Raw genomic sequence first — 12,856 nt, 5'->3', positions numbered from 1 at the left:
GAGAGATTATTTTAAAGTTGCAGAAAAAAATATTTGATTTGTCATTCGGAAAAAACCGTTTATCCAAAAAAAAAAAAAAATTAGGAAACGCTTTTGATTTAAAAACTTTAGAAATACTTTTATGACATTTGGGAGGAAAATGAGAAAAAAATAATTTTATGACATTTTGGAGGAACTTGGAAAGAGAGAGATAGAGAGAGGGAGAGGGGTATTTGTATTTAGGTAAGTTTTGTGTGATTTTATTAATATTTTAATTTGAAAATTTTTAAGTTCATTTTCTTTTTTTGAATTTTTTGAGTATTTACGTTGAAAACATTCAAAACATCGAAAAGTCATTTTGAATTTTGTGCAATAAAATTTTCCTTATTTTGAAAATCGTATTTTTGAAAATAACATACCAAACACATTTTGAGTATTTTCGAAAACTGAAAACTGAAAATCACTTCAAAATGACAAGTCAAACACACTCTTAGTTTCTTAGTAACTCGGGAAAGAACGGTTTTCTCCTAGTCATATAAGGTATAACCCCTTTCAATAAACTATAGTAAGATTTTTTAGATGCCACTTTATTCTCAAGTAAAGGCCTCTATATTTAGCATACATGCAGTGTGTGATGGAATCCTGGACAGAACAAATCATGATTAAAAAATATTTATTCGTCATCATGTTTGGTTTAATACACAAAACATGTCCATGATGTCATAATGCACAAAATTGCGAACTTAAGATAAGAGTTCTTCTTGGTCATTACTCTACAAACCTCGAAAACTCTGTAAAGAAATCTAGTATTTATCCTTCAAGAATGGAGGGTGTTGCTTCCTAAGACATGAATTAGGAAATAATTTACTCCAACACCTAACAGTAATGCAGTTGACATATATAACATGGATGCTTGTATGAAAAGTTGATCCGGACCCGACAAAATTAATCATCCATCATAAGTGGAGAACGGTATAAATAGAAGAGAGAACTGTTGCTTGTGTATGGTTGTTCAAACACTAAACATACCCATCTTCAATCATCAGTATATGCACTCAGGTTTCCATTGACGGGCACCTTGCTTCAAAGTAACAATTTGATGAATATATATATATATATATATCTATATGCCAAACGTGCCAAGGAAAATTTGCCTAGTTCACCATCATAACTTGATCGTTTCTTACACTGTACATATTCCAATAACGGGGCTAAGAGGTTCAAAAAAAGGAACAGATTAAGACGAGAAGGAAAAATCAGAGTTATACAATGCTCGCTCAAAATCGGGTTCATCCACTGTATGCTCTGACCTAAATCGTGATCTTAAAGCATAAAGCACATCATATGTGCTTATTTTGCACTAAATTCATCTTTGACGAACGGGAGGTGAGATGACGGTGTTTCGAGCCAAGGGTAACAAGGCTGGAGACATGCCAAACTACATCTGTTACTAGAGCCCAAATCCAAAAATAGTGCAAAGAATAATTAACACACAATGACTCACCCGGGGCAAAATCTTTATCCAACTACAAATCCTCCCTATATGTGAGTACTCGTGAGATTTGAATAATCAATCTCATATTTCTATTATAAAAGGAAAAAAGAATACACCCACAAACACAAATCTTCCTTTTGCTTTGTCTCAGAAGATTCTTGCATGGAAATATCAATATCCGCTTCTAACAAAAGATTCCGTGGAATTACAAATCTCTACAGTTTTGAAACTTCCACTAGCATCTTTAAAAGTAATTGTCGTATGAACACTATTTTTCTCCTAGTTAAACAAGAGGTTGAGCCACGTATCAATTTTTCCCTGCAAAAAAAGGGAGTCACCTCGAGTCAACTTCATAGAGAAACTTCACTCATTTCATTAGAAAGTGCTCTGTGGAACACGGATTCAAACTATCTACCATTCAATCTTTGTCATCTTAGGCTGGCAACTGCAGTTTTGCATTAGTTTTCCAGCTGCAAAGTGATTGCTTGGTTAGTATGTCTAAAAATGGCTAAAATTTAGTAACCAGTGAGAATGGATAGGTCATAAACATGCCCAAAGGCTTGTCACCTGATGAAGTAGTAGTAGAAGAAGTCTGCATAAAGAGCAGTTTGGACTAGGCCAGCAAAGCAAGCTGAGCAAAAGAAGAATGTTTATTAGTCAATGCAAACAAAAGAGTCATCCCACCAACTGTGTGATTGTTTGGGAAATATTATAATGACATTATAACAAAGAGTATTGGATTCCACAAAAATGTGTGGACAAAAGTGGGTAGTAGTTGTGAATGTGGTTAAAATTAATGTTTAAAAGATTATAATGAAACCACTTTGTTTCATGACTTACAAATCCATCGACTGAAATGCTGCCCTGTGAAATACCGGTAGATCCAATTCAGGATGTAGAATGCTCGATAGGCCCTGTTGACTCGTAAGACATGAGATTTTTCAGAATCTTGGACTTAATAATCCACATGTAATATCTATGAAAGATAAAACGTATCAGGGTTACAAGGTTACAACGGTGGACTGATAACAAATTGCATAAACTACTGATATTATTCCAGTAAATATTTAAGTGCATTATTTAGTTAGGATCACTTCAAAATTTCAGCAGCAATTTGAACATATATTTTACAAAATCATGGAGAAGCTACAGCTACAGCACGGAGGTAAGGCATCATTAATGCCTAGTAAAAGTGAGAGATAGGAAACTCTTACATTTGGCTAAGCACTGTCATATTAGATATGTTTGGATACTTATGGTCCATATTTCAAATTGGATAAATCACACAACATATAAATTTCAAAGAGAAAAAAATTACCCAAGGAAGAAAACATATTGTCCTGTCAGATTGTCCACATTTCCACTCCTTTGCAACAGAACCAATTGGGGGATAATTGCAATAGCCTCCAAGTATATTGAAAATGCCCAAAATATCTGGAAAAACATCTAATCAAATTACAAATCATATAAAAAGATGATGGTGCAATATATAATATCGGTAATGCAAAATTGATAGATCATCCATATATTTAAGCTAGAAGGATCGCACCATAGCAAGGTAATGCAATTAAGTGCAACAGGATTGGCATTTTAGATTAATTAGAAATAAGAAAACAGATGTGCTAATTAAAATATTAAGCCTCAGGTTGGCAAATTTATAAATGGCTTATAAATATGATAGTACGAGGAATAGTAGTGAGTCCAAGGAAAAGCGTGAATAATAATGTGTAATAGCTATGAATGTGTGGTTGAAATTAATATTTGACCATGACTGAATTTATGAACCAATTTATAATTGTATCCAAATGGAGTGTTAAAAATTAATTGAAATCTCAATGTTGATTTAAAACAGAATATAGTCTAGCAAGCACGCACTCCTGTAAAATAAGATCACGTATAGAACAAGCCTATTAAAAAAAAAAAAGGTGATTTCAAAAAGTAATGTACATATACAGTATAAATAATCAACTGCAAGGGTTAACAAGCATAAATGTATCCATGAATTAACTTGAACAAGCACGCACATTTAAGTGCGAGAACCAGCTGAGAACAATCAATACAATTTTTATATATCACTCACACCACACTCAGTTCAAGCACATTTTTAATTGGAGCCACAATTTTGAAAGATGTGAAGAAAGTTTTAGCAAAGCAACTCCAGCTCTCGTGTGAATGTAATGGTTTATGTTCTAGTGACCTCAGATAGATACCTGTACTGATCAGATTAATTAGGACATCCCCAATGCCATAAATGTGTTCTACAAGAAAAACTTTAGTCTTCAAGAGACGTTCTCATTTATAAGTAAGATCCAGCCAGACAACACTTGAGACTACATTCAACAGCAATCCAATACTCAAAAAGAAAAGTGCTAGTGTCATAGCAGAACATGTAAGGATGTTCACTATTATGTGCACGTGTGAGTGTGTGAGAGTGTGTGAATTTGAGAGAGAGTTGGGGGGGGGGGGGGGGCGGTGGGGAAATTAATCTAAAAAGACAGGGAGAGGGAGAAGATCAAGATAAACTGAGGAGGCTGACCTCCTGAAATGTAAACTTCTCATGGACAAGAAGTGCCAAGAGAAAGCTCGCCCCGACAAGAAAATAATGCCTGAATGTGTCTAGCTGATGGTCATATGATCGCCTCACAACTCGATGGAACCGCATACACCACAAAATTGCTAGAGAGCTCCCGATGAATACTAACTTCATAATGGTGTTGTACACTGAAATAAAGTCAGTAAACAAATCTAGATACCGAGCCAAGAACACAAGTGCATACAGCTCCTGTGTCTTCAACGAAATTCCTGTACAACACAAAAGTACATTTAATTTCACCTCTCAACTGAAGAAACTACAGATGCCTATCAATAAAGCCAGATACATGCATACAAACACAGAATTGAAGACCTGAAAATCTTCATCTTTATTTACTAAAAAAGAGCTAGAGATATGCATTTAAGAGAACACCTGCACAGGGAACAAAACGTCTCCTATTCCTCTGGTTACTGACACATATAAACCCTAAAGTCTATTTGCGATACTAATATACATTCACTAAATAAAGTAAAAGGGAGCTGCATTCTTCTCTTCAGACTTACTTATGCTTGAGGGAATTTAAAATGGATGACAAATTATAGCACCAACATGCTACTAAATAAATAAAGGAATGCAAGCACTTATTTCATATAAATACTCAGAGAAATGCAAAGCAAATGTATGTATATAAATGTACACACGGTACCAGAAAGATATTGGACATTCATGAGCCTTCATGTAAAACATATGTGAGCACACGACAAACTCTTCAGATAACGTATAACTCGAATGCTTTTCCCTCAACAATGCATTGGACTACATGTAATAAAATTGGAAGCTTTTGTGTATGTATATTATCTGCATTGTAAATAGTATGGCAATTTTTCATTTTTTTGTCGACAAATTTTGGATTTATCGAGAAAAAAAGGAAAATGCACCCCATCTGTCTTATTATTTTGTAAGAATGTGATTTTATTATAATATAAAAAAGGGGACAAATTATGGAAGAAAATTGTCAGAATAATGGATGAAGTCTTCAGAAAGTATGGTTGTCTCTCAATTTCTGGGAGAAACGTGAAATTGTGTATTACGACAGAGAATGACAAGGCATAAATATGAAAAGGCATGTGAAGGGCCGGTTATATGTAGACAGTAGACTTATAGCTCAACAACAGTAGAAAAGAGCAAGAAAATACGGATTTAGGTTTTTTTGGATCATAAACTGGAAAAACGTATTGATTAGACATTTGCCAATCAAATAACTTTTATGGATATGTAAAATGTTTACATACATGTACTAGAGAAATATATCCATATATGCGCATGAAAACACATACGTACATTCATATATGCATCTGTGTGTGAAGAGAACTCATACAAGCTGGCCATTCTGCATCTTTGAAAATGATTGATAAATTGAGATAGACATCGTAAATACTTCAAATTCTGCCCTCATACCTCAAGTGAATGTAAAAATTAAAAATTAACACCAATAATAAGACACTTAGCACCAGTGAGACAATTAAACAAACAGCAAGTACAGATCGGTCAAATAAAAATCAGAAAACTAATGTTTTACGAAATTCAGCTCCACCGACACAATAATTCTTATAAATCACATAATTGAAAAATTAATATCAAAAAACATATAAATAAACACCCAAATACATAACCTCGCGTATTTGTATACATTAATTGTTAATTAACCAAAACCATGGACCACGTATTCAAGCTTTTACTCCGAAAACGAAAGCAAATTTCAATAATGCGCGAAATGGAATTCAGTCCTAACAAACAGTATAAAATAATCAGTACATAACCCTAAATAAAAATGCATACATAACCCAGTTAAAAGCATCACCTGAGCATGATTTAGTAGCATAGATTTTAAGAAGAAGAACTAAAATGCTAATCAAATGTGTCATGTCCCCGATGAATCTAAAAATATTCATGGTTGTAAAATTTGGACAAAAATCGAGAGGAAGAGGGAGGGCTTCAAGTTCAAACGAATTATAAATTGGAATCTCGATAGGAGAAAGAGAGTTATTGGGCAGTTTTACTTTCGGGGTTCTAAATTTTATATGGAAAATGGAAAATTATAAAAGATGGAGGGAGGTGACGTGGAAAATCCAGAGAGTGTTAGCGTGACGTACAGCTGTCTGGTTTGTGCGCTTCGAATTATTCCAACTCGAGACGAAATAAATGAGGTGGCAACTCATAATAATAATAATAATTCTTGAAAGAATTTTGCTATTGTACAAAATATGATACATAAATGATTACAGAAAATAATGTGAAAGAAAAAGATTAGATAAAAAAATTGAATGTATTTTAAATTGACAAATGATATAATGTTACATAAAAATTATGTAATCTATTATTCAAGTCCTTGTTATAAACTAGAGAATAAAAGAATGAAGCAAATAAATTTTTGTATTTTATTAGGAACCAAAACTCTATTTTTATAAGGAAGAATTAGAGCGACAGGGAATACAATAGTCATAATGAATAGAGTTGTAGGGGTGTAAAAGTCATTCATAAATACTATTATCTTTAAAACATTTCCCCTTAAATGATTATTTATACAATAAAAATTTCATCGACATTATTTGACAAAAATATTATAGGACAAAACCCTTAGGGGTAGTTCAGTGATTAGACTTTGAGTTTACTCTCCAATGATCACCAATTCGAGTTATCTTAAGGTCACAAAGGTGAGTACCCAATTGTAGAGATTAGTCGAGGTGCGTGTAAATTGGCCTGAACATCCACGGTTATAATAATAATAATAATAATAATAATAATAATAATAATAATAATACATCCACGGTTATAATAATAATAATAATAATAATAATAATAATAATAATAATAATAATAATAATAATAATAATAATAATAATAAATCTGATAGGACAATAATGGCAACAAATAAAAAAAGAAATTAATTTGGAGTTGTGTACTACTGTCTCATTAAAATCTTATTAAGAAAATTCAGTAGGACAAAATTTAATCGAAAAAAAAGAATACAATTACTCTCCCAGATTTCAATTCTTGTATTAAGCGATCCATTTCCTGTATGTCAATATCTTCAATATTGATGTCTTGTACGTTAACGTTTTTAAGAAAATCAAGTGAGAAAAAACTTGATTATTGTAGTAACATGATTGTTCAAAAAATAGTTCATGTTCATCTCCTCAAGAGCCTTATACATATACTAGTCATTTGTCCATGCAATGCATGGGCTGTATTATTTTTGAGGAGACATTAGCGTGTTGAATTTTAGAAGTTTGAAGAGAGATGTATATTGAAGATTCATTGTGTCTAGATAAAATTGCATATTATTAGTATAAAGGGTGGATTACTTCTTGAATACAGAACACACCTGGGTTTGATAATTATTGTGACAATACGAAGAAGAAATATATTCACACTATATAATCACAATATAGGATCATTTGTGTAAAGGAATTTTACCACTTGCACAAAGTCCGTTGATACAGTCAATTGCCTAAAAAAAAATGATTAAAAATTCAATATATGCACACATCATATAATTAAAAATGATAACACATGCACAGTTGATCAAATCAAGTAGTTGCATTGTCCTAACTAAAACTAAGTTAATAAAATCAAACTTAACGTACATTTCTACATATAGAAACAATCAATCTATTCTGATGCCCTTGATCATCTTACTTGGATATCTCATATAAACAGCCACTTGTTCAGTGATATTTTTGAAGTGTAAAAAGTCAATTGTTGACTGTTGTACATTTCATTGCACAAGACAAAATTCAAGTCTTATAAGTAAAACCTGATTAAAGGCGTGTAATTTACCATTAATAGTAGTAACCCAGTTATTAATTATGTTTTTCTTTGCTATTTATCGATTGATTTATTTCAAAAAGATGTCATTCTGCAAAATAAAAAAGTCCAGCAAATGATCAAGATCCCATAAAATGAAAAGTAAATTAATAGTGAAACAAAGTCATTCCAAAAGTCAAAGATGCAAAACGTAGTCAAACAATATAAGCAATAGGTACAGTGCATTGCACTTGGTAGAGTCGTAATTGAATATTTGTAGTGTAGAATAAATATAAGTATGTTTTAAACTAATACTTAAAGTAAAAAAGCAAGTAAACTCTCCTTTCCTAAATATTTTTCAAATAAATATGATTTACCAATTTGTATCTAATACTAATTGAATTTGATCTAACTGTATTCTTCCCCAAGACTATAACAACAATTGAAAACTCACTGACATAGCTGTAGGAATTCCTCATAATTCTTGGGTGCAATTTTTTCCTCGATGACCAATCTTTGTTGTCCATCAAGTGATCATTCCCATCTTAGCCTGACAAAACTTACTGACATAACCTCGATGAGAAAACACACACACACACACACAGAGGCTGACATTATTTTTTAAAACAGAAATTCGAACACGAAAATTTTAGCTCCCATTTTGGTTGTTTTCCACTACATTGACAGCTAAAAAGAAAAAGAGAATAAATGAAGGAGCAAGAACAAGATTACTTTTGAGATTCAATCCCTTATATATATGTATATAGAATGTAAGAATAATTCATATTTGGAGATGAAAAGTTAAGCCCCTTTCAATAGGTATGAAATGAGTATTCAACTGATTTGCTGCTGTTGAGTTGTATATAGTGAAGATTGGAAGAAATCATAATGCTCCTGATATGCAGATCTCTGTGTAAGATATGCTTATATTAGAAAGCAGAAAACAACAGTAATACCGGAACCAAGATCTTAATCTTAATATCTTACAAATGTAATTTAGATGTCATGATTCTCAAACTTTCCTGTGATGGCTAGGTTACATGTGAGTAATTTAGCACAAACTGATACAGAGATTTCTCCATGGTTTACTTGACAACTTGCATCTATGGCTAAAGGTATAACAGGAAGCAAATGATTGATATAGTCCTTAAATCAATAGAAAACACAATTAACATGAACGATATCACACATATAAACTTTATATTGGAAGGAAACAAAATCACCCATATATGATATATCATGAACATGCGAAAACAAATGAGAGGAAACAAATAATTATTTAATATTATCATTATTATTGACGTCTAATATGTGTGTTCTTATATACAGATCTATCTACATAGTTAAGATTAGACATCGATTACTTGCTACGATGACTAAGGAATTTCACAGTATGATCTATATGTGCAGAATATGTGATCTTAAAGGTACATGGTCCAAGCTCTGGAATTAGATACCTAGTACATCCGGGAAAAGAAAATCAACATAAAAAAGGAGAGAAGAAAAAGAAAAAGAAAAAGAAACACTAAAAGTTTGTAATGGCTCACAAATGATATGTAAAATTGAAATGCAAAATAATTTCAAATTTGTGGAACATGAATGGAAGGAATTATGAACTACGTTCTACCCTAAGACATTCTACATTACTAAAATGGCATGTTTTATTCCTGAACAAATGAGAAATATGGAAAAGACATGATATGTGTCCAAAGCCATTAAGCATATAAAGCAAGTATGGTTAGCCAAAAAAATCCCTATGCACTCGATGACAGCTTATTATTGTTCTCTTTCATCTACAAATCATATCTTAGATCTTCTACTATTTTATATTTCATAACACTCATCCCAACTAAAATCATAATTATTTGCATCATTCATCAAGGCCACAACCATAATGCTAGGATGGTATATATTATGGTCTAACCCAAACAGACTGAGCATGAAAGGTAAAGGCAACTTAATAACTGAAGAAAGGAGAGGTAAGAGTAAAAAGCATGCAGGTACCTCTTTAGTAGCTTTTTAGAAACTCTCGAAAGATGTGCAGCCCCAATATATGTGCACCACATCTAAAAACATATGATCCGTTGCAGTTTGGGGTACATCCCAAGCCAAAATATAAATCTCAAATCACCTGGGAATGCTTCTTCCATCAACAGCATCCTTCGCAGCAGAGGCTGCCTTTGAATAATAAAACTACAATAAGTCAAAACAATAGAGGAAACAATAGGAATGTTAAATTTTGAAGGAATTAGAGTCCTTAAAGCAACTAGAAACCAAACAAAAGCTCAGAATTAGATATACATGTTCTCAAGAAGCGTAACGACCAAATAACGAAAAATGATGCTAACATGCAATTCAACCATCAATTGAAAAAAAAAAAAAGAAAAAAGAAAGGAAAAGAATAAATAATTGAATAAAAATTTATTGATTTGAAGAGACAATATTTAAGTACACAATCTAAAAGAAACTACCAGAATATCACAATATGGAAGAAAACAATTAAGCACACCATGTCACCATATCCCAACGCCTGTACACATATATAAGTGCATAATACATTATTAAGAACACATAATAGTGACTGTTAAAACAAAGTTTAACCAGCAATCTTAACATACTATCCATTTCCCGAAATGAAACAAGCTACTGAACTTAAATAAAAGAGAACACAAAATGAAGTAGAATATTTCATTATTTATCTCAATGATACACTTCCCTTGTGGATTCCATCAAATAGTATTGTAAGGTCCATTCCAAGCCCAAGTAGAGGATTGCATTTGTTACCGAATATTGTCACCATTGCAGGCATAATTGACATCAGTAAAGGCACACAAAGAACCAACCTGAATGATATATCTATTCTCTTATACAAGTTGCCAAATTTTTTTCTTCCAACATAGATTGATGGTGCCTGGACATTTTTCGAGAGTATCATTCATGATAATATTTGATTGTGAACAAAATAAGAAAACTACAATATCCTTAAAATGATGTGAAAGCCCTTTTGAGCTGTAGGTGACCAACAAGGCAATCAACAATCTCACTATCACCTGATGTTTCAAGCATCAAGAATAGATGATATTCACCTTAACCACCTTAGTTGAATCAATGAACACCTCTTAAGGTCAACATTCCAATAATGAGAAAAATGAGGAATCGAGGACTATAAGCATTTATTGAAGGATGCATCACGAACAAAGAAAAAACTATAATAAGTTGAACAATTTTGAACATCACACTACAAACAAAGCACACGATCATTATCTTGATGGCAATTAGTAAAATTAAATGACGCCATTTAGATAATCATGAATCTAGAAGGCAAAAACAACTTTGTAAAAAAAATAGAAAAGGAATATGAAGAGTTGAACTCCAAAACATAAAGAATCCGAAATAAGGACAAATATAGAAACAAGAAAGAACAAATTATCAATAAAAATTAAAATCATATAAAATTAAAAGATCGCAAAAAAAATTATTAACTACAAATATGTCAAAATTATTTCATATCTAACACAAAATAAGGCAAAAGAAAATAAAATTTAATACCTAAAACATGCGTACAAAGAACACATAAATACAAATTACGTGTAAATCTAGTCGAACAAATTCAAGCAGAAAGACATAAGTTGTATATCAATGCCACATAGGGGATGCTCTTTTCTGAGCTGTAATGACCCTTGTCCATTTTCTGCAACAAAATAAAAATATTAAACAAAAAACACTTGCAAGCATCATTGAAATGAAACAGAACTACATATATTAATTTAACCCAAAATCATAAACACACACTGTCAAATCTTCACATATAAAAGTTTTCCTAATAATGAAATGGTTTCCAGCCTAGTATAAGGAAATCGAACATTCCTACAGGGTATGTAGAAGGAAATTCTTCTTGGAAAAAATTCTTAATTGCATGTTGATTAGGCTAGGAAGACAGAGTCAAGGAGGAAGAAAATTACTTAGACATGCAGAGCTAATCTACTAAGTTATTTTTTTATCAAATAAAATAATTATTAAAGGTAATTTATTTTCAAAGATAATTTATGACTATATCTCTTTAAGTTTATGTAGAATGAACCAAATAACTGATTGCATTTAGAACCTACTAAAGTGGTGGTCCAAATTGTACATAGAAATGCATACACTCATTTGATAACAAATTTCTTATCACTATTGCAGAATAATTTAGAAATAAAGAAAAGAAAATATTTAGTAATACTAAGATCATTCCAATTTAAATTGTAACTATTGATATAACATGTCACTTGAAATCAATTCAAGAAGGAGTTTGAAATTACTGTAGAAGGATTCATACAGCCCGGATCACTTTTCGTGAGACCCATATTCAAATAACAGAATAAAGATTTAAGTTCTATCTCCCATTTCGATTTCTCTGGTGGAGAGGCTCCTCATCCTCAAATCTGAACTTCAATGGCAAGGAATTTGGATTGTTATCAACGGGAACTAATCTTTCCTGGATCCATCTGCTTCCTTCTCTATCATCTGTCATGAACGTAATATCAACGCAGTTATCAAAATGTCCAATTTCCAGTAAACAAATTCTCGACTGTCAAATGCATCCAAAAAGAACAATATAAAATCAACTTGTAACAACCAACGTATCTTTAACAAAAAAACACGTGCTGTTTAGCACAACACTATTCAAAAAGCAGTCCGAAATTAAAATTAGATATTCAATAAATCAAATAATAATCAAGATTTAGAGTATTCTGCATAACCCCATTCTACCTACAACAGAATTGAAAACATAAGTATGTTAAAAAGTAAAAGAAATTGGACACGATAGGGCACGATAGGTTGAAATTTACATAATAATTCATAGGGGTGATGCAATCTGATTGCCAATGAATGTCTTCAGTACCACAGCCACTCTAGAATTTGAAAACAAAATCTGTTCAGGGTGCAAATAACGTGTCTTGTGCAAAGAAAAGCAGTAATTTCCACCTATATTTATGCGGTCACATCATGTTCTCTCCATAAAGAGCAGTCATTTTTGAAGAAATATGATAGAACCCAGT

General features: G+C 32.0%; 1 protein-coding gene across 1 annotated transcript; it reads right to left on the bottom strand.

The window, feature by feature from the left end:
• Positions 1 to 1,117: 1,117 nt before the first annotated feature.
• Positions 1,118 to 6,089, bottom strand: LOC111412152 (ER lumen protein-retaining receptor A-like). Its single transcript, XM_023042942.1, has 7 exons — positions 5,869 to 6,089; positions 4,011 to 4,276; positions 2,793 to 2,908; positions 2,315 to 2,388; positions 2,042 to 2,105; positions 1,890 to 1,944; positions 1,118 to 1,792 (listed from the first exon to the last, which is right to left on the bottom strand). Exons 1-6 carry the CDS (start codon positions 5,957 to 5,959, stop codon positions 1,908 to 1,910), a joined length of 648 nt encoding a protein of 215 aa, XP_022898710.1. The 5' UTR covers positions 5,960 to 6,089; the 3' UTR covers positions 1,118 to 1,792; positions 1,890 to 1,907.
• Positions 6,090 to 12,856: the final 6,767 nt, after the last annotated feature.

Source organism: Olea europaea, chromosome 16 (assembly GCF_002742605.1).
Source record: "Olea europaea var. sylvestris chromosome 16, O_europaea_v1, whole genome shotgun sequence".
Lineage (NCBI taxonomy): Eukaryota > Viridiplantae > Streptophyta > Magnoliopsida > Lamiales > Oleaceae > Olea > Olea europaea.
Note: the sequence above shows the minus strand (reverse complement) of the source record. Positions and strands in the feature narration are given on the sequence as shown.